This window comes from Ceratosolen solmsi, unplaced genomic scaffold, assembly GCF_000503995.2.
Source record: "Ceratosolen solmsi marchali unplaced genomic scaffold, CerSol_1.0 scaffold10, whole genome shotgun sequence".
Classification (NCBI taxonomy): Eukaryota; Metazoa; Arthropoda; class Insecta; order Hymenoptera; family Agaonidae; genus Ceratosolen; species Ceratosolen solmsi.
The window spans coordinates 633,319-656,184 of record NW_011948412.1 but is presented as its reverse complement, the minus strand read 5'-3'; the positions used below and the strand labels follow the sequence as shown (position 1 = coordinate 656,184).

At 21.4% G+C, this 22,866-nt stretch overlaps 2 protein-coding genes across 3 annotated transcripts; one reads left to right on the top strand and one right to left on the bottom strand.

The window, feature by feature from the left end:
* Nucleotides 1-1,454: 1,454 nt before the first annotated feature.
* LOC105363961 (uncharacterized) lies at nucleotides 1,455-9,391 on the bottom strand. Its single transcript, XM_011501786.1, has 7 exons — nucleotides 9,091-9,391; nucleotides 7,904-8,170; nucleotides 6,198-6,464; nucleotides 5,526-5,844; nucleotides 4,804-5,157; nucleotides 3,975-4,076; nucleotides 1,455-1,855 (listed from the first exon to the last, which is right to left on the bottom strand). Exons 1-7 carry the CDS (start codon nucleotides 9,190-9,192, stop codon nucleotides 1,455-1,457), a joined length of 1,812 nt encoding a protein of 603 aa, XP_011500088.1. The 5' UTR covers nucleotides 9,193-9,391.
* Nucleotides 9,392-10,023: 632 nt separating this feature from the next.
* Sod2 (superoxide dismutase 2) lies at nucleotides 10,024-11,158 on the top strand. Of its 2 annotated transcripts, none has more exons than XM_011507513.1 (3): nucleotides 10,024-10,120; nucleotides 10,302-10,597; nucleotides 10,687-11,158. In XM_011507513.1, exons 1-3 carry the CDS (start codon nucleotides 10,083-10,085, stop codon nucleotides 11,013-11,015), a joined length of 663 nt encoding a protein of 220 aa, XP_011505815.1. In that variant the 5' UTR covers nucleotides 10,024-10,082; the 3' UTR covers nucleotides 11,016-11,158. The 2 variants fall into 2 exon arrangements, with proteins under 2 accessions (XP_011505815.1, XP_011505886.1); XM_011507584.1 differs by having other exon boundaries at nucleotides 10,044-10,124.
* The last annotated feature ends 11,708 nt before the right edge of the window (nucleotides 11,159-22,866 follow it).

Below are 22,866 nucleotides of genomic sequence, written 5' to 3'. Positions count from 1 at the left end.
TTGCAAGAGTGTAAAATAAGTACTTATTTTATTCAATAAATACGATAATTTTGTAAATTATTATAGTTATTAGCTTCATTTTGTATTATATGGTAAAAACTGTGTTATTTATAGAACCATATAAAATAAATCAAATTTGAATTATAGGTAGTCTATCTAATGTAGGAAATGAACCCCTCTAAATTTAAGTATTTTACAATAAACCACAAATATAACCCATTTTTAATTTAATTGTATGTAGCAATAAAAAATAATAGTATTTTGATTTAATATAGCTAGGGCATATGAAATTGAAACGAAAATAAAACACTAATAGAACCATGTATTAATGAACAAACAAGTAATTTTAAATCATAATTTGCATAATGTAATATTATTAAAATATAAGTGTATATTATATTTCAGTTTTTATCAAAATATTTAATATGTTATATTTTTCAACTTAATTTTTTTTGGATAATAACGTTTAAATTTAAACTATCAAAATGTTTTTGATTATTTAAACAATATGTATTAAAAATATAAGTTTATATTTAAATTCAAATTTTTCGGATACTGCATACATATAATAATTTTTGCAAACTAATGATTCATGTTATTTAATGACTTAACTATATTTTTGATATGCAAGGGTGTTTTATTAAAATTTTTTTTTATTAATAAGTATTGTAATTAATATTTGTCATAAATTGTTCAATTAAAAAAATGTTTTTTATTTAGGGAAGCTATGATTGTATAAATATACTTGTATTTAAATATGCAAAAAAACTAGGCAATTATTGTGGTGAGTCGTTACATATAGCTTAGAAACATTGGGACAGTCTTTACTCCTTTCCAACAATTGTGTGTGAATATTATTTTTTTCATTTTGTTTGGTTCAACTGTATTAAACTTTCTACTTTACTAAGACTAAAATTTTTTAAATATTTACATCATTATTAACAATTCAATTTAATTAATGTTATAAAAATATGAAAAATCATTAGTCGTAGGAGAACGGTGAAATCTACGATTTAATATATGTATTATGAGAAATGAAAAAAGATTGTAAAAAATTAAATGATATTATGTCATAAACTTTGCATCACATAACTAATTTCTCACACACTAAATTCTTTTCATATGACTTTGATCGTTGAATTCAATTGTTAAAATTTTTTAGAACCTAAGTAACTATCTTTTTTAATCTATCGAGGCTTTATTTTACTGTGTACATATTACAGTGAAACGAATTTCTTCACTCATATTAAAAAAAAACTTGTTAATATTTACTATTAGATATGATAAACTATTTTTATTAAATTGATGTGTGAAGACAAGGATAAACAAATAAAATATAGATACCTACAATAACAGATAGATAGTTAAACGATTACCTATGAAATATTTTATTCTGAAAATATTAATAATGTAATATAGCAATTTTTTGCAATACAATAATAGATTCTAAATTTTCAAATTTGATAAGTTTTGAAGAATGTATCTTTTAAAATCGTGCAGCTATCAAGGCCGGAATGAATGACGTTGGTGCTATTTCGCCTAGTTGGCCCAGATGCGGTACGAAGTAAGGCTTTAGCGGGTGCGGATTGCGGACGCTGGGCTACACTACAGGAGCTGCTACGGTCGCGCATCGGTGGCATCTTCATGGGGCTGCAGTGTTGGAGGGTAGACCTTTTCAAGGCTGGAATGGCTCTTATTGGCCGAGATTGCATGGAGCAGACTGAACTGGGTCGAGACGAGCCATCGGTGTTCATACTGCGACTGATGAGGCCACTATTGGTAGAGGCGCAAGGACTTATGCAGAAACTGTTGCTCATTAACGGCATAGTCGTTAGCCTCACGAAGCTATTGCCGTCTAAAAGATACCCAAAAAATATTTTACTTTATTAAAAAAGAATCAAGTATAATTTCTTTTAAGGCTAATATTATGTCAGAATTAAGGTTGCTCCAAAGCAAATGGAATATAAAATATGAGTAAACTTTGTTTATTATACAGATACGATTAAGTTAACTGAATTCAGAATTTTGTAAACATAGACGTACTTTAAAAATACTTTCTTGAGGCATTTGCTTGTTCTTTGCAACATTATAAAACAAAGAAGATTTTTAAACGGTTAATTATAAAAAAAAAATGAAATAAATTTAGGCCAAAGATTAATATAGGAGGTTCAATAAAAAAAAGTATAAGAAAATAACTTTAAATTTAAAAACTGAAAAAAATTCACAAACACGATTCAACGAGAAATGAAAAAATATTATATAACTTTAAAATATAAAATATATATGATTTTTAAATATGTATAGTTAAACGATAGTTGGAATAGAATTAAAAATATTATCAATATTAAGTAATGGAACAAATTGAAAAAATAATTTGAAGTATATATACTTTTTAAAACGCCATCGTATATATATCTTTAGTGGAAAGTGTATAGCTAAAATACCTGAAAAAGTGATAGACTAAACTAATTTTTTTATATTTAGTTATTTTTCGATAATTAGGTAGGATATCGACTCAGGGTATAGATGGTTGGATGTCCGTTTTACCATCAACCGCACTAATATTTTACTGTAATCGTTAAGTGATAACCATCCCATCATTTCTGAGTTAAAACGCGTGACCATAATGTTCAACAGTAAACCATCATCAAGTAATTATAGAGACAATTTAAATTAAAATTTATGTTATTAAATTTATTTCTTTCATATATTGCATTTAGGGCAGTTTTGTTTTATGTATTTTGCAGACTACTTAGAATTCATTGTTGTTGGTTGTGTAAATTATTTAGAAATGCAAGTTATTTTATGCTCTTTTTAACTAACAATTTTCTTCGAGATTATGTTTACGACGATAACTATAGAAATAAGCGAAAATTAATAATGTTTATATTTTTCTGATCAAGGAGAGTTTGTTAAAGAATTATTCGAGATTTTCTTCAATGACTGACATAAATTACAGGGTAGTAAAGGATTTAGAATTATAACAAGAATAATGACAACAACAAAAATACCAACACCAACAATAAGGATATCTGAGAGAGTAAATATTGGAAAAAAGTTTAGTAAGTAAGGTAGCGACGGTAGAATTTAAAAATAAAATACGTAAATTTATAATAAGAATATTAAAATTTGATTTAATATAATCAATTTCTTTAATAATAACAGAGAATGTTATAAGAGAAATGAAAATAAATATTTTTTAAAATATTGTAACATGATTAAGATCTGTTTTTTGCATTATATAGAGGTAATGAAATTAAATATCAAGTTGAATTTAAATAGATTTATAAATTGTGAAAAAGTAAGTAAAGTGAATTGAAATAATTTTATGAAATAAAGAGGAAATAAAATATATATTAAGAATAAAAGTACAAGGTTTAGGAGCATGAATAAATATGAGGAAAGTAATAAAATTATACGAAACAAAATCATAGAATAAAACGAAAAATTTATAATAGTCAGTTCCAAAATTCCAAAAATTTGTAATATGTACACATACAATTAGAATAGTATGATGGATGATTAGATTTTAAATATTCATAATCTGAGTAATAAAGTTATTAGATTTTTATGTAAATATAAATATATTTAGCATTATTTTCAAAATATAAACGTATCTTTAAATACATGAATTATATTTATAATAATAATAAAGCATTAAAATATAAATAAAAATATAGTGCATTTGAGAAAGAATTTATTATTTTTTCTATATTTTCGTAATTTAGACGATAAACTTTTAAATTTAATTTTTATGGTGTAATTATATATTATTCAATACAGTAAAATTCGTAAGATATTAGCATGATTATTATGTAAGGTGTACAAGTACAAAAGTGATTCATTTCAAAGATTCATTTTTCATAATTAGGCATTTAAATATTTATTACATCGGATTTTTTTATTAAGGAAAACATTTTTCTTTAATTATAACTAAAAATAATAATATAATTTAATAAAAAAATAATACATACTTACCTTTTTAGGATGCCGCGAACTCTCCTCATCAACCCGAATAGACTCTGTGTTAGATCTTCTATCTTTTCGATAAGGCCTCGGTGATACAAGGCGTTGCGCTATAATTCAAAAGCAGATGTTGCGTCATACTTCTGTATTAACGTCTAAGTATCGTAAGATACCCGTAAATTATTTACATCAATTTATATGATTAATTTTGTATTCATTGATATAATTATTTTTCATTTTATGAAATAGTATCATCATTTTTAGGGATTACATGAGGTATTATTGAAAAAAATGATAGTTAAGTTATATTCGTTTGATTATTCAAGTTTATGATATTGACGTTCATAAAGCGCATCTCACCGAATTAAAGCAATACGGCAGTAGTTTAGCTACAATATTCGTTTTTATTAAATTGACTTACGTAAATATAAAGTTTATATTTAGCAGGTGACACAATGGACAATTTTCTATTTCATATATTTTAATATAAAATATATAATTAGTTCAAATATCAACGCATTTTTCACTTGAGTAAAATGAACAAGTACTATAATAGTTTTGAATAATTGAATAAAGTATAAACAATGAATAAATATGATTCTACTTGTTTTAATTTCCACGAAACTCATAAATATTTTATTTTTTTATATTTTATAAGAAAAAGTGTAAAAATTTAAGAATTCTTCTTAAACAAGTAATAATTTTTTAATTATGTAATACTTTGTGTAATATTCAAAATTTTCATTTGTATGTATCTAAGTAACCAAAAAGTCGTATCGATTACGTTTCAAATTTGATAAATTTCGAAGAATGTATCTTTTAAAATCGTGCAGCTACCAAGTCCGGAATCAATGACGTTGGTGCTATTTCGCCTAGTTGGCCCAGATGCGGTACGAAGTAAGGCTTTAGAGGGTGCGGGTTGCGGACGCTGGGCTACACTACAGGAGCTGCTACGGTCGCGCATCGGTGGCATCTTCATGGGGCTGCAGTGTTGGAGGGTAGACCTTTTCAAGGTTGGAATGGCTCTTATTGGCCGAGATTGCATGGAGCAGACTGAACTGGGTCGAGACGAACCATCGGTGTTCATACTGCGACTGAGGAGGCCACTATTGGTAGAGGCGCAAGGACTGGTTATGCAGAAACTGCTGTTCATTAACGGCATAGTCGTTGGCCTCACGAAACTATTGTCTTCTAAAAATGTTCGAAAAATATTTTATTTCATTGCGAAATTTATTCCATTCATATATTGTATTTAGGGCAGTTTTGTTTTATGTATTTTGCAGACGAATTTGAAGTCGTAGTTGGCTGTGTAAATTTGTTAGTATTGCAAGTTATTTTCTGCCCTTTTTTATTTTTGGAGAATTCGATTTAATATCACCAATTTCTTTATTAATAACAGAGAATGTTATAAAAAAAATGAAAATAAATTTTTCCTGATATACATTCAGTGTAGTACAATAGTAAGAGAAATAAGTAGAGCATTAGAAAAGACATTGAATGTATATGATATATTGTAACTACTATTTATCTCTAAAAACTTTTATTATAATAATTATTACCTTGAAGCGAAGAAATACTGCAATTAATTGGAAGTTTTTTATTAATAGAATAGACGGCTTTTCCTAAAATTTCATATGCTTTTACAACATATTCCGTTAAATCAAAAATTTCTTCTTCACTTTGTATTGATATATCACCAAGGGAAATGGAAAATTCGGGTGGTACTGACGAAATTGTCGTTTTTCGCGGCGATGGGCGAGGTTCCATATTTTCTTTTTCAACTTTGATATCGTAAGTATCTTGTCTCGTCAATTTTGGTTTATAAGGAATTAATTTTTGTGTGTCTATGGAGGAAACTAATTTTGAATTTGGGCGAATCTAAAAAAAAAAAAAAAAATAAGTAATCGAAACTTTACATTTCATTTTCGGATTAGTATATAACAATTTATAGATAGTACACGATTAATTTTAAATTTATTATTAAATTTATTGACTTTATGTTTGAATACTGCAAAAAATGATTCTAATATTAAATTTAATTTTAAACGTGAAATTTGCATGTATTATGCATTTAAATTTACTTGTTTAATGTATTTTAACACTTAATAACTTTCATATAATAATTTTGAATTAAATAAGAATAAAATATACTATAATATATGATTTATGGTATTGATACAATATGGTATTGATTAATAATTTATTATTATAATCTATTTGAAAGGAGTAACCTTTTTAATGTCAGTGTTATTTTTTGATTTATAATTTTTATCGTATAAGTCTGTATAACTGCGAATAAGATTTTTTGTATTTTTCATTCCTATTACATCCTTATATGAAGTCGATAGATTTTTACTTGAATCTATATTTTGATTAAAATTATTTTTATTAATAGTTTTAAAGAGTCTATGAACAACATCACGTACAACGGCCATTGTTTCTTTTGACATTGTAGGCAATAAGTTGCTTCCGGTTTTCTCTATTTTGTTTATACTCTCCTGTAAAAGATTTAAAAAAAGTTTATTTGTTTCAGTAATAAAAATAATTTTGTCCATCAAATATTTTTAAATTAATGTAAAAATAATTTTTTAAATGTGAATTTGTTATCTGATTTTTAATAATTGTATTCAAATATATGTATTCAATTTTAGTTCATATTCGATTTTATTCTAAGTAATACAAAGCATATATGAATCGATCATATATTAATATATAAATTTTTACTAGATTATTGTATTTATATTGATTCTTTTTCTATACAATAAATATGTTTATTGTATCATTAACAAGTTTCTCCTTTTATAGTTTCTATCTAATATATTGTTTTAAATATTTTATTAAAGTTTTATAAGTATTTTTTATATCGAAATATTTCTAAATCATATAATGTTGTTAAATATTTGATATTTAATATTTTATGTATACTAATAAATGTTACATATTATCTACATTGTATAATGTAATTGCATTATAATTATAATTTAAACATTACGTAATTATCATAACAGTACAAAATGTAAATATTTATGATGCTCTTGAAAATGATTTTTTTAAATTAGTACAATAATTTTATTTAAAAAACGTGATGTTCAGCTAAATTTAAAGAATATAATTTATTAAAATATTAATAATGGGATATTGTTACAGTCTTTTAATATTATAAATGAAAATATTTAAATTCCGATACGAATATTATAATTTAGTAATATTTCATATTAAAAGTTTTTTGTTTTTGTTTGTTTATTATTTTATGCAAGATTGTTACATAAAGCAATTTTTATAAATAGATATTATAAAGTTGTATTAACTTATTAGTTTTTCAATATTATCAGTTTATTTAATTACAATTATTTACTTGCAAATATTATCAGATTAAAAAAAAATTTACTTCTGTAATTTTTCACCAAAAAAAAAAAAAAAAAAATATTAGCTTTTATTAAACCATAGCATAAATTTTTTTTATACTGTATACAAATGTTAATACATTTGTAAATATATAAAATTTGTAAATTTTATAATTTTATGATTATAATAATTTTTAAATAGTTTATTCATGAAAATGTTAAATATATTTTTTTAAATCTTATACAATTATTTAAATTAATTTTTATTTACTGAATTAAAATATAAGTCTATATAAGGAATTTTATTTTTTTGTTTTAACACAGACAAATTATTTCATAAACTTAGTATTTTTTCGATAGTATAAGAATATAAATTTTAATTGCATATGAATAAATAATAATTTATAATAAATATAAAAATACTAAAATAGTAAAATAATGTGAATAAATTAATTTTGTTTTTTAAACAAGTTTCTACTTTTTACAATCAAATATTAATTTAAAATGAAAAATGTTCAAAATTTATCATTATATATGTAAGTATAAACAGTAATACATAAGAGTTTATTATTGATTAAAAATGCTGGACATACCGTACTCCCGACAGGTTCTGTGCCAGTGATACTCCATAAGGAACCATCTTTTGTTTCATTATTATCTGGACATTCACATTTGATATCATCCATATCGAGAATAGCGGTTATTTTTGAAGAACCACATTCTAATGTTATTCTAATATTTTTTTTTTTAACTGAATCTTTATTGTGTACTAGACGATCACTTTTTTCAAATTCTCGAAGCTTGAAGCCAATTGTTTGTAATAAACAAATTATACTTGGTATATCTGGTTTTATTGATGTCTAATAAATAATAATTTGGATAATTCATTAAGAAAAAAGAATTTATTCATACATAAAAATAAGTTATAGAAATAATGATATTTCATGTATTTTTTTATAAAGAAGTTGTTTAAATTTATATAAATTAACAATATAAATAAATTGTTTTATTGTTTGTAAGATTAATTTTTAAAACTTAATTTCCGTCAGATAGGTTAGTTTCTATTTATAAAGATTTTCAATACATTGTTATAATTATTAGTTACAGAAGAAAGATTATTTTCTTTGTAAATTAATTATGTTATTATGTATATGAATTTGAAAGAAATCTAAGATTTCAAAAACAAAAGGATAAAAATAAATATGATGAAACTTAAAGTGTTTATTATTAGTATTATTATTCTGTAAATCATATTTTAAAATGATTTTATATTTACAAATATTTTTACAAAATATTTTTTGTAACACACAAAACATACAAAAATATTTTAAAAATATATTGGCAAACATAATTGAAACATAAATAAAAATATTTGAATTCCAAAAACAGAATTAATTTTATGAATAATACTTTAAATTCAAGTAATAAACTGGTATAATTACCGACTTTATAAACACATTCAGTACTTTTAGTAAATTTATATCATATTGTTCTAAGAATAAGAATATACTAGAATTTACAAGATTTAAATAATCAAGGAAAACAATTCAACGAATTTGTTATAATTGTAAATTGAATTTATATTTTCAGCATTTGTTGCCATTTTTCGTTAATATTTAATATAAGTTGATTAAAAAAACAATTAATAATATATTCATGAATTTTTAATTTATGTCAAAGTAATGACATTATATTAAATAATAAAGTAGTATTATAATATTTTTAGATGATTATAAGTAATGATTATGTGTAAAGAAGAAATATAAAAAAAATTACTTACATTTTCGGGTAGATTTGAATAGAACCATTTAGCAGTCCATTGAAAAAAATTTTCTCGAATAGATTTTGACCCGATATATGACGTTGACCCCATTTTGTTCATTGTATTCAACAAAAATATCAATTACACGATTATTTAAAAAAGTAAATATGCTTAGGTACCAAGGTTTTATCGATTAACGAATAAGTATGAAGTTCTTAAGTTAATCCAAAAAACCTTTTGCCTCTTTCAGTATATTAACTAGTACTCGATTAATTCCACGACTTTTAGAAAATTAACGGCTAGTATGACCGCTCAATACCATTTTTGTTTGTATTTACAATTATTTTGAATTAGATGTTTATATAATGTAACGTTTCACAAAAACCTATAAATAATAAAAATAATTATTTTCAACCAATAACAGTATTAGTACTTAATTTACAAGTTAGTCACTAGTGTAAAATTCAGAACTTTATTACCTTAGCAAAATTTGAATTTCCCTCGTAATATAAAAGGCGCTACAATCACTAGTTTCAGCGAGAAATATGATATTTTAGCAAGATATTTAAACATGATATATTAAAAATTAATTAAAATAATAAAAAATTATTATATAAAAATGATGTTATTATTTTATAAGTATTTTAATTATAATAAACAGTTGAGATATAATTTAAGAAATAATACAGTATAGATAGAAGTAATTTACCTATTTTATAATTGATGTGCCAAGCATCTCGGGACGTATCAATAAATAGGGTAAAAGCAGGAAAAATGAAAATTCAGGAATGAAAAACTTTAAGAAATTATTTTAATTTAATATCACTTCATTTAAAATATTTTTCAAATGTTCTTTTATTTCTTGATAAATTTTTAGTCAATGGTTGCAGTATAACATTTAATAAAAAGTAATTGCAAATGCATCCGAAGCTTAGGTGCTGATAGAAATTTGTTATTTCTTGTTTGTTACTAGCGAATAGTATATATTTTTTTTTTTATTAAAAGTAAATATGTTAATGGCAAAACGGATATTCACTTTTGGCGTTTCGTATGTAAACATTTTTTTATACATTATATAGAAAGAATAAATTTATTATACAGCTAATGATTTAGTTGAATGAGTTAATTATTATGTAATTCCTAACCTACAATTCCTAATTCAAATTTTTATGAGAATGAATTAAACAAGATACAGATTATTTAACGAAAATTTTTATCTTTGATTTTAGACGTACAAAAGAAATTCTTGTTAGGGCAAAGCATAATTTGCCAGAATTACCATATGATTACAAGGCACTCGAACCAGTTATTTGTGCTGAAATAATGCAGTTGCATCATTCCAAGCACCATGCTACATACGTAAATAATCTTAATATTGCAGAAGAGAAATTAAAAGAAGCTGTTATTAAAGGAGATATAAATTCTCAAGTTGCATTGTCACAAGTTGTTAAATTCAATGGAGGAGGTCATTTAAATCATTCAATTTTTTGGAATAATCTTTCACCGAGTGGAGGAAAACCAGAACGTAGAATATACATTTTTTTAATTTTAATATGAAGTTAATATATTATGAATTATGTATTTATTATGTATTATGAAATAATCTAATTTTAGCTCTTCTTTTGAAGCAAATTGAAAATGACTTTTCTAGTTTTGATGAATTCAAACAAAGATTGTCTAATGCAAGTATTGCAATTCAAGGTTCAGGTTGGGGTTGGCTTGGGTATAATCAAAAGGACAGAAAACTGGAAATAGCTGTTTGTGCTAATCAAGATCCATTACAGGCAACAATGGGTTTAATACCTCTTTTTGGTATTGATGTATGGGAACATGCTTATTATTTACAATATAAGAATGTACGACCAGATTATGTTAAGGCAATTTTTGATATTGCTAATTGGAAGGATATTAGTGCTCGTTTTAAGAATGCATCATCCTGTTAGATGATATATATTATAAATACAATTAAAAGAATTTATAATTACTATTACATGAAATTTAATTTTTATATTAGTATTTGTAAAGATTGTATAAGATTTGTAAAGAATTCATTTATTTATAATATAAATTTATGTATAATTTGGCACTAAAAATATAAAATTAAAAATGTATCAATGGCTATATTTATTTAGTAATATCTGAAATTTCAGCATTCTATTTACATTATGTATATTTATTTATCTGTAAAAATTTTAAATAAAAATAAAATATTTCTTAATTATTTATAAATAATATTTAATAAGAACTGTAAATAATATTTTAATATAATAATTGAATTACGATTGTTATTGAAAAATTTATGTTTGCATCAAGAAGATATTTATAAGTTAAAATTTTTGTAGTTATATTTAAGATATAAAAGTATTTGAAATTCGCGGCAAAATGAATATTGAAGAGAACTAAAAGTAGCTATTATAGTAGAGAAATTATGGAACTCGGGCTTTTAGTATGCCCCAGCAGTCAGCTGTTTTATGTGATTTCGTGTATCTGGTAAGTCAGAAGGTTATTACAATATTTTCTAATGATTAGCTTTATCTACCTAAATCCGTTAATTAATTACATTTATTTACAATTGTTTTATTGTAGTTCATATATATTTTCTACATTATATTAATTTGTATACTGCATACTTTTATTAGCCTTACTAGATGGTATTAGTAAGGATTCTGTGGCAAACAAAAATAAAGAGATATATGATGTACTTTATTTAAAAAAAAAAATTGGTTACATTGAATTTAGAAATTAATTTTTTCCTTTTCTACTTGATTCAGATATGAATTTGTACAATGAAAATAAAACAAAACTATATATTTAAAGTATTTTAGTATTAAAATGAAATACAAAAAGATATTTTCTGTTATAATTGAAGTTCTTATACTTTTGGTCGTAATATTATTTATCGAATGTTTTATATAATTATATACATATATTAATATAAGATTTTACTTTATTAATTTAGTATATTTTATAATTAGTATGGTAATAATAAATAATAATAATGAAGTGCAACAATGACAATTTTCATATACATTATTAGAAAGTCATTTTAAATTTAAATTTTATAAAAAACATTTTTATATTTAATTAATTTTAATTATTTATTCAAATTATTCAAAATTAGTAAAAAAACCATTCAAATAAAAATGTACTCTCATTTTGTAGCAATTTTTGAAAATATATTATATAAAATTGTTAATAACTATCTATTTATAGTTTCATATTTATTATTATAATGTTAATTTTATTAATACTTATATATTAAATTTAACAATATTAATTTCATTTAAAATAGGTATTTATCTGCATATGGATATAGATTTTTTATTTGAATAAATAAGGAATATTTAGAAGATTAATGACATTAATGGATATAATATTTTTAAATTATAAAATTTAACTTGAAATTAAATAATATATTTTTTATTTCTGCAATTAATAAAATACATTTAAAATTATAGTTTTTAATTTTGCTCTTAAATTTCGGCTAAAAAACGAAATAAGTAATTACTAATTGAAGCAAAAAATCTTTACACTATTACATATTTATTAATTCAATAAAACAATTTAATTTGAAATAAAATTTATTTTTCTCGTATGATCGTAAAAGGCAGAAACTTTAGATTTATAATAATGCATTTTTATAATTTTTTTTTTAATGAAATTATTTTAAAGAATTAATAATTAAGAAAGTTTTAAAAATATTTAAAAATTATTATACGACATTGAACTTTGTTATTTTTTAGTACTCTATAATGTTTCGAAATCGTAATTTCATGATAGGCTTGAAATAAATATTTTATTTAAATATTTGAAGTTGTGAATCAAATTAATTTTATCAAACTTGTATAATATTATTTATGAATATAAATAGCTTATTATATATTTAAAATATTCAAGTCATGGCATAATATATAATTTATAGAAAATTTTTTTAAATTATTGCAGAAACATTGATAATATTCTTATATACATTATATTACTTAATAGTGTTTGGAAAATTACTAAACTCTATCAGTGTAACTGATTTTGAAAATTTTAGTTTTTACCATTAAAAAATTAAAAAGAAATTTTTAAATAAACATTGTGTCATTTGGAAATAATTGGTTACGTTACATACATTTATATTGTTTATAATGAAAAATATAATATTACATGTGATTAAAAGTTATATAATTATAGAATAACTATTTTAATATATTTTTTATTTTGCAATCATATAAATTTAATATTTTTTGTATTGTAATCGAAATTTTTTTCAGTAGTTTATTAAATATGATATATGAGCATTTATTTTAGTATTTATAAATTATATTACATTTTTATAATTAAAACCAATATTAATTTATAAATTTAAGTATATTGAAATTGTATTATAATATATAATATATAATATACATTATAATTATATTATATATAATTAAATACTATTATATATAATTTATTGGAAGCAAGAAACATTTTAAAATACAAATTAAATTATATCTTGTGTAAAATAAATTGAAAATAAATGAAAATAAAAGAGTTTAAGTAAATCTCGAGTTGATTATTTGTATATAATTCATTATCAAAATTATTGTCACGTTATAATTTAACTTATTTAATTACTTCTGTAAGTTTACTTTTCGTTAGAAATATTTTTTATAATTGTAAGTTATTCTTTATCTAGGATAAATCATGACTGAAATAATTATTGTAATTTTTATATCCTGTTTTAATTTTCCCAAAATTCAAGATCAAGTAGTGCTAGTCATGCATTGGTCAGCCAAAATTGTAACCCTATAGTTGCATTCTTATCAATTAATAAAAACACTTTAAATATAAAAAATAATAATATATTATATAAATTCATTATATAAAAATAATTCGTAGTGCAGACTTGTTCAATCATAATAAAAATAACAATGATTTTTTATTATAGTTTTGGTTTTTATTCTCATCATTGTATGCAATTATATGGAATTTTTATTTATATCAATAATATGGTTGTATTTTTAAATCTATACATATATCTTTTATGTGTCATAGGTATTGCATAAAATTCTTCAGTGTGTTATCCAAGATATATATTTTACACATATTATATTATAAATGATGCGTGTTTAATGTTTATCACACACACAGGTATATTAAATTTTAAAATATAAAAGTTTGTTAATACAACGGAATAATAAATTCTTATACATTATAATTTTTAAATATTCTTATTATCTATTTTATTACATGGTTATATAAAAACAACAGCTTTATTTTTTTTAAACTTATATTATTATATATATAATTATATTATTATTATATTATAATTATATATATTATTTTTAAATTTACTTTAATTATTTATATTTAATATTTCGAATAAATATCACTTGTATTAATTATGATTATAATTTTTTGAAGAGAAATTTATAGATAATAAAATAATTTGTAGAAATACTAGATTGTCAAAAATCTATAATATTTGCATAAGAAAATATCTTTATTTTTGGTGCATTCAAATTCTTGTATTGAAACATGATTTATATTATTGAAATTAATAGTCTAATAAAAATTTTATTTATTTAGTAAAAAAATTGCTTTTATTTTAATTTAACAAAAAATTCCGATTGTTAATAAGATTTCATTTTATTAATAATATGTGTGCCATATAATATAATAATATAATAATAAAAATAAGTAATATAGATTGATTTTTAGAATTAAATTACACTTAACCGTATTTTACGTTTAATATCAATTATTCTAAGAAGCATCTAAATAATTAAATTTATTTTAATACCTATAAGGAAATAAATAAAATGGAATAAACAATATAATGTAGTCAAAATAAAAGAGAGAGAAAGATAGTAAATATAAATATTCAACGAAAAAATAAATAAAAAGATAAGATATAGTACATTATTCTTTTTTAGATATAGTAAAAATATTGTATAAATATAAAAAATCATGTAATGTGTATGAAGATATTTTAATAGAATATCAATGCAAAAATTTAGAAAAGCCAAATATCGTTTTAATTTTTCAACATTACAGTTGCATAATATTTTTAAAGTTAGTTGAAATTACTTAAAACATAAAATAATATTAATTGAAGCAACGCGGTGTAAAAAATAATTTAAATAACTACTAAATTAAATTTATTGCATTCGATTATTCTTAAATTGATGTCAAACGATCTAGTTTTGTAATTTGCTTATTTTATACAATTTATGTTCTTATTCTGTTCTTTATTTATACAATTTCTTACAATTGTAATTTGATGTCCAAACACGTAAATATAGTTAAATTTCAAAATAAACCATAGTGGATAATGGATTATTTATCATTTTATGAGGAATCAGGTAACGGAGTAGATAAGTTCGCTAAAAGTAATTGGAGTTAATATTTAATGCATAGTTTATTTAATATTTGTTTGATTGGATCAATTTAATAATTATTTTGAAAGTGCTTTATCACCAAATAGAGCAATTCTCTTAAACCAGAGGGTTGGAATTATTTATGAAAAAAGACGTAGTATTTAATCATGTTAATGCTAGATCTCATACATACCTCTATCTCATACAATCATTAGAAGCTTGAATGAAATTTATTATATATATAGACATACGGTAAGTTTCAAAACTTTTAATTATTACTTATGAAGTTTTTACATAACATATTTTATAATATAACGATTTATTCAAATTAATATTACTATGTAATCATTGATAGTTCTATGGTGGCAGAATTATTATACTAATAGAAAGATGAATAATTTAATTGAAGAAAAATATTGAATTTATAGCAAATAAATTATTTATGTTTTTAATTTATGTCATTCTCATTATAAAATGCTAAAATCTAATTAAAATATAATCATCCGATATTTCTATCTGATAACGAATAAACATAATGTCACTGTTTATACAAAATTATAGTATTGTAAATTACGGATTGCCCGAATAATTAGTTGTTATGAAAAGTAAAAACTAAAAAAAAAGAATAAGATTTATCTGAATAACTTTGCATCTTTTTATTATTGGTATTTTTGGCGATTTGGACAATATACATTGTTTTGGTCGGTCGATTATCAAACGGTAGGAAGGTGCTTATGCAAGTGACGTCATCACAAATTATTGATCGAAATACCTTTTCTATTCGCACATGCGCAAATTCGAAAATGAATCTTAGAGGTCATCTTTTTACCGCACTCATGAAACTCATCGATTGCGTAGAGTATTTTTTTTTGATAATTACAGAATCTCTTTTGTGAAATAACTTGCACAATTTTTTGTACTTTGTATATAATTGTTGTTCATTATTATGATATAAGTTGTAATTTAAAATTAAAATATATCTAATAATCAATGATTAAGGTAATATAATAATATATTAACGCATACATTATAAGAAATAGTTAATTATAAAACTATAAATATTAATAATTTTATATAAAAAAATATATAAAATAAAAAAAAATAATTTTTATATTTTGATATATTGTATATTTATATATATATATATATATATATATATATATATATATATATATATATATATATTAATAACTATAAAAGCTTTTATTTTTTAATCAGCTTTTTATACATTATAATATACTTTATGATTAATGTAAAATATATCATTATGTCTTTATAATGTATGCAATTAGTATCTATTGATACCATTTTGGTTTTCATAATGATTATAATTATAAAAATAAAGTTATATTATTTTTACCAAACCTTTATGTTCAGTGCAATTATTAAATATTAATAATTATTTATTGCAAATTATCTAACTTAGCTATATGTTTTAAAGTTAGAAAGTATTATAATGTATATAAAAAGACATTTAATATGAATTATATAAAGAATTATAATCGTATTGGTTTGCTCGCAAGTGCTTTACTGGATAATATTTAATTATGTATCATTAGACAACTATAATATTTTTATATCAAATACAAATTAACTGATACATTTATAAATAATTTAGTATATTGATATATGTATTTGAATGAATTATTACTTCATTATTTGAAATTTCTAGAAATTGCTCCAAATTAACTTCAGTTTAGTGAAAATATATAAAAAATTTATCAATATTTTTGTTCTTGATTTACACTTATTTTAAAATTTATTAGTCAAATAAAAATTTACTTTAGAAATGAATATATTTGATAATAGATTGCTTGATATACAAGTCACAGCTATAAATTGTCAAAAATAACTTGTTTAATCTTCATTTTATGCTTTAACAAAAAAATGTCTTGGAAATATATAAAATAAATTATTACTGGATATTAAGTTATTCCACGAGATCACTATGTTATATTTAAAACATATATTAAAATATCAATATACAATTAAAAATATTTAAGGATACTAATACAGAAGAGATAATTTTTCTATATAATGTGATTTAATTTTCTAAAAGCAGGGGCTTTTAGAATTTTTAATTAGGTATAATAAAATATTGTATTCTTTATTTTTCCTTTTTGAAAATACTATAAACACAAAGTTTTCTTTTAAGAGTTCAGATTAAATTTAATGATCTTAAGTTAGTTATTAAAGAATGCATGACTTTCAATTATAATTAACTTATTACTATTATCAAATAAAAATTAGAATTTTTATAATTATTTCTTTTTACGAAGACTTTTTAAATAATTAATGAAGGTGTATAAGTACAGAAATTATAAGTAATTATAAAATTGTTTTTTATAAATATACAGAAAAAATACTTCTTAGGAGATTATATTTGTAAATTATTAAAATTAATTATTTTTATTTTAAATAGAGGTATATTTCTTTATTTCATTTGCATAATTTTTATGTTATTAAATAACATACAATTATTACGAGCTTTATGTCCAAATAAATTTATTGTTTTATAAAAATTAAACTCAATTTATGTACATGTTGGAATGTACTTTATAAATTTAATTAAATATGTTTATTAATAGAATTTAATTTCTATAGTTAGAATATTATATTCACACACACCCAGCCACCCACACACCCTCTTACCCACCCATACACCCCTCCCCCCCTCACACATACACACATGTATATAGTAATTTACGATTTATATTTTTTTGAATTGTTGTTCTTATATAATTTTACTATATTATTTGAATTCAAATTTACAAATAGGAGTGAAATATTATATTCAATTTTTTTTGTTAAGTTCATTGTTGTTGAATTGAATATTTACAATTTTTACAACTGTTTTGCTTAAAACGTTTGCTTAAACCGAAATACACATATATATATATATATATATATATATATAATATAATTTTTAATGTTGAAATATAACAATATTTATTAATATTACTATAGAATATATTATTTACAAATTTCAAAATAGTTTTCAAAATATATCATAACTATTTTTATAAAATACACAGTATATTATTTTGAATTATTCTTGATGAAACATATAGATAGAGTTATATGTTTTGTAAGAATAAGTATTCAAATTAAAACTGAATTGTACATATTTTATTTTCTAAATATATTTTAATTTATAATTATTGTGCTATATTAAAGACTATTGCATATTAAAGAACATTACGGATTATCACAAGAATTACTGAAATAGTATTTTTCTTGAAATTAATAATGATTAAATATAAATAGTATTTATTTTAAAAATTATAGATTTTTATTAAACTGTAAAATTAAATAAGTCAGAATTTTTATTGTCAACTAATTAGTGGATGTATAGATGTATCCCAAAGTATATTTACAACCATCGTTATAAAATTAGATATTTCAGTTTATGTTTCTATATTTACTATGAATATATTATAATGGTAATTAATATATTAGTATTTATTCATATGAATACATTGAATTGTCTTAAATAAAAATTTGTAAGGACGAATTGAATATTTTATTTGTAAAAAATTGTAAATTAAGGAATTCTTCTACAAAACAACTGTACTAAAGAATAATTTATTAAAAGTTATTAATATATTAATTAAATTAAAATAGCTAATTTATTTAATAAGCATGTTAAATTACATTAATATAAAATTAGGAAAAATATATGTTATCTTAATTTTACCAATTTTTCTTTATTGTAACATTTATTTTTTAATTCATTAAATAGGCATAATCAGCAATTCAAGAGATTAAATTATATAGTATACAAATGAGTAATTTATAGGGGATATTCATTTGAATCAATTTATTTGTTATTTTCAGTCTCAACTTCTCTTTAATGCATTATTTGATTGATATAATTTTGTATTTAGATTCCTTTATTCATATTTAGATTATGTTGTGTTATCATATTTTCAAAAAACTATGAAGGATTTATATAACTTTTCATGATAATTTCAAAATATTATATGTTTAGTAAATATTTTGTTTTAAAGAGGAATAATGTTTTGATGCATAAAGTAAATTTATTTGATAAATAAATAAAATAAATAAATAGAATTTTGTATATAAGAAGTCATAAATAACTGAAAGAAATGCTCAATCTTAATTATTCAATGTTCTTATTGAATTCGTATATTTCTATTATATTATTTCTATGTATATCTTTAAATTATTGATTGCAAGAATGTTTGTCATTTATTTATTTAATTATTTTAATTTAACTTTTTCACAAATTTTTTATTAACTTTTTGAATTATTCAAATCGAAAACTTTCGAAATTAATATTAATATCTATTGTATTTTGAAGGTCATTGATATTAAGATTTCTTTTGTTTATTAATTCATCAAACATTTCCTACTGATAATACACAAATGTCTGTATCACAAGTTGACATCATTTAATGTAGAGTACACATGTATATTTAATCTAGATATTCATATAGATAGCAGATAGTACACAGAAATAAAAAAACTTTTTACTTCACCAGGTCGCGCTCGTATCGCAGCGTCGGCGCACTTTGAATCCTGCCCTGGAGGATAGGTGCAGGGTGTTTTTCTGCATGTATATATCTTTTTATTTTTTTACACGTGAATTTGCCTGTGTTCGAGAAGAGCGAGTATAGGAATTAGTAAGTGCAGTAGAGGGCAGTCGAAAAGCAGCGATAGAAGTATTAGGGTGGTTAGTGAGGGTGCGGGCGCAATGTTTGCCATAACAAAATTCATTGTAAGAGTTTGGGTTCGTAGTAACAATGATCTAATTGCTGCTTAACCTTTTAAATTCTTTGTTTAATCAATCAGAATTCGAAAGATATCTTTGTTGTTTTTTATTATTTTTTAAAAGAAAGAGCGAAGACGAAGATAGCATATTTACAAATCCTGAATGTTCGAGTCGTGATTTATAATGAAGTGGTGAATTAATAAGTGCGTCATTCTCATCAAGTGCAACAATATATATGTATATTATTAGAGTAGAAATCAATAACGTTATATGCCTGTACACACACGCGCCCGCGCGCGTGCACGCACTCACACATATGTATATATATATACATGTCAAAATACCACAAAATACCAGCAAGATTTGTTGTAGAGATCATTTTGACTGTTAGGTAAGCGATGTGATTGCAATAAATACAATTTGATAATATATTATTAGAAAGTTTTAGAACTTTTAAAATCAAGGTGAGTGTTCGATTTTTCAATTTTGGAATTTGAGAGGCGAACACTAAAAATCGTTATTTTACAGTCAGCGCCTCGCGGTGACTTAGCGTATAATATAAGTTCTCTTCCCTTCTCTTTTCAGATACATAACGTTATCGATCTTTAGCTTATGTCATGTACTTTTACCTACTTTTTCTAGATTTATGATAAATAATGATCTGATATTTTTTTATTAAAATTTTGGTGACAACCGATTTTAACTTACTTAAATATTTGATAAATAGAATTTGAATGTTTATTAGGAATAATACGTTTAATTATTTATCACATGTTATGTATAAGCCACTTTGATATTTTGAAAATACTATTTTAAAACAATTTTGGTAATCAAGTAATTGATTATTTTAAGATTAATATAGTACCTTAACATCTGTAATAAAGTTTATACGATAGTGCAGATTTTGTATACACACTTTTCTTGAATTTTCTTGATTAATAAAAAATTACATTATATACACATTTCATTAGTTCAATATGATATTCAATATGTTATAAGATGGAGTACTTGCATTCTTTATTAAAATTAAATAAATGTTTATCAAATTATTAATAAAGTCAATTTTAATTAATTATATTTTAATTTACATACACATCAATAAATTAAAAGTAAAATATAAATAATTGGTCCTGGTTTATTAGGTTAAAAGTAAAATTCTGAATAAAAGTAAATTGTCAATTTGTTAAAATTGGAACATTTTTAATTGATAGGTCTAGTCTTACTTTAGACGAGATAATTATATAAAAGATTAGTATTTACCATACATTTATTAAGATTATTTTTAATTCATTCAAAATAATATAAAAGTTTTAAATATTAAAAAAATATTTAATTTATATTGTCTTATTTCTAGATATTATTATTCTAGATAGTATTGTCTTGTTTCTAGATTAATAAATATTAGAATGAATGCGTTCAAATTCTGGAGGTTAACCAAAATATGTATAAATTAGAGCAGTAAATATCATGTTAAGAGATAGATTAAGTAGGCAATGAAATTAACATACTTGTATACCATTTATTAATATTCAAAGGATTCTTATTCATAACAAATAATTTTTGTAGAATTTTTATAAATGCGTGTAAAAGCTTTTCTTTTAATACATATACACATGTGTAATACATTCAATATTTGTTATTTGATTTAATTATTTTTACTAATTACTAATATAATGAATTTACTACTATAATTATTTCGAATTTAAATATATGTTAAATAAGGAAAATTGCATTTAAATATCATCTGATTTATTTGATAATATAGAAGTTGAAATTCAAAATGTTCATTAACTATTTTTAATTTGACTATATATTTGAATATGAAAATGAGAATAATAATATAAAGAATTAAAATTAAATTAAATATAAATTCAAATATCAAATATATATAATATTTTAATAATATTATATGCTTGTAAATGATATTTAAAATACATAGTTATATATACTTTAAATATTTTGTTAATTTTTTCTATTGCATATTTTAATAAATACACTTGAAATATTATATATTTATCTTCATTTTAATTTTTTTAATGTTATGCTTTGGAATGGTAAATAAATTATTTTTTATTATATAATTATTTTTTTTTGTAGTGAATCAATATTTATTTATTTACTTTGTTCATCTTAATTCTTTGAGTTCTAATGTAAATATAACATATTGATTTTAAACAAAATAAAATATTGTTTCTATCCTTATACAGTTAAGATAAAAAATAAAAAATACATAAGTAAAATACAAGTAAAATAACACAATAACACAAGTAAAATAAAACTTTAATTAAAAAAATACAAAATTTTAAATATATTATTGAAATAAAAGTTTATGTATATGTTTAAATGCATGAAATTTTATAATTATAAAATACGAAATAAACATTAAACCATATTTTTGACACTGTACCATTAGTTTTCATCAGTGTGTATGTTTAAATATATACTAAATTAAAATTAAAATATTCTACAAGAATATTTTAGTTAAATAAAGTAAATTCATATAAAAACTCAAAAATATATATTAAACCTTGTAATCAAATTTGTTATAATAAAATAAGTAGACTGGGGTAAATATGTTGAAAATAAGATTTCAATCACAAAATAGTAAAATTTCTACTATTTTATTGTTTATAAATCTCTAACGGGTATTAATAAATTATAAACTGATATAATTGTATTTATATTTTTATATATGTATATATAATGTAT

Bases quoted from the DNA above. Each gene is read 5' to 3' on its own strand.
- LOC105363961 (XM_011501786.1), bottom strand. From the start codon at position 9,192: ATGAACAAAATGGGGTCAACGTCATATATCGGGTCAAAATCTATTCGA. The intron at 8,171-9,090 runs GTAAGTAATTTT...ATTATTTATTAG, and splicing joins ATTCAAATCTACCCGAAAAT to ACATCAATAAAACCAGATAT. The intron at 5,158-5,525 runs GTAATAATTATT...GAACATTTTTAG, and splicing joins CAGTATTTCTTCGCTTCAAG to AAGACAATAGTTTCGTGAGG.
- Sod2 (XM_011507513.1), top strand. From the start codon at position 10,083: ATGTTAATGGCAAAACGGATATTCACTTTTGGCGTTTC. The intron at 10,121-10,301 runs GTATGTAAACAT...CTTTGATTTTAG, and splicing joins ATATTCACTTTTGGCGTTTC to ACGTACAAAAGAAATTCTTG. The intron at 10,598-10,686 runs GTAGAATATACA...ATCTAATTTTAG, and splicing joins GAGTGGAGGAAAACCAGAAC to CTCTTCTTTTGAAGCAAATT.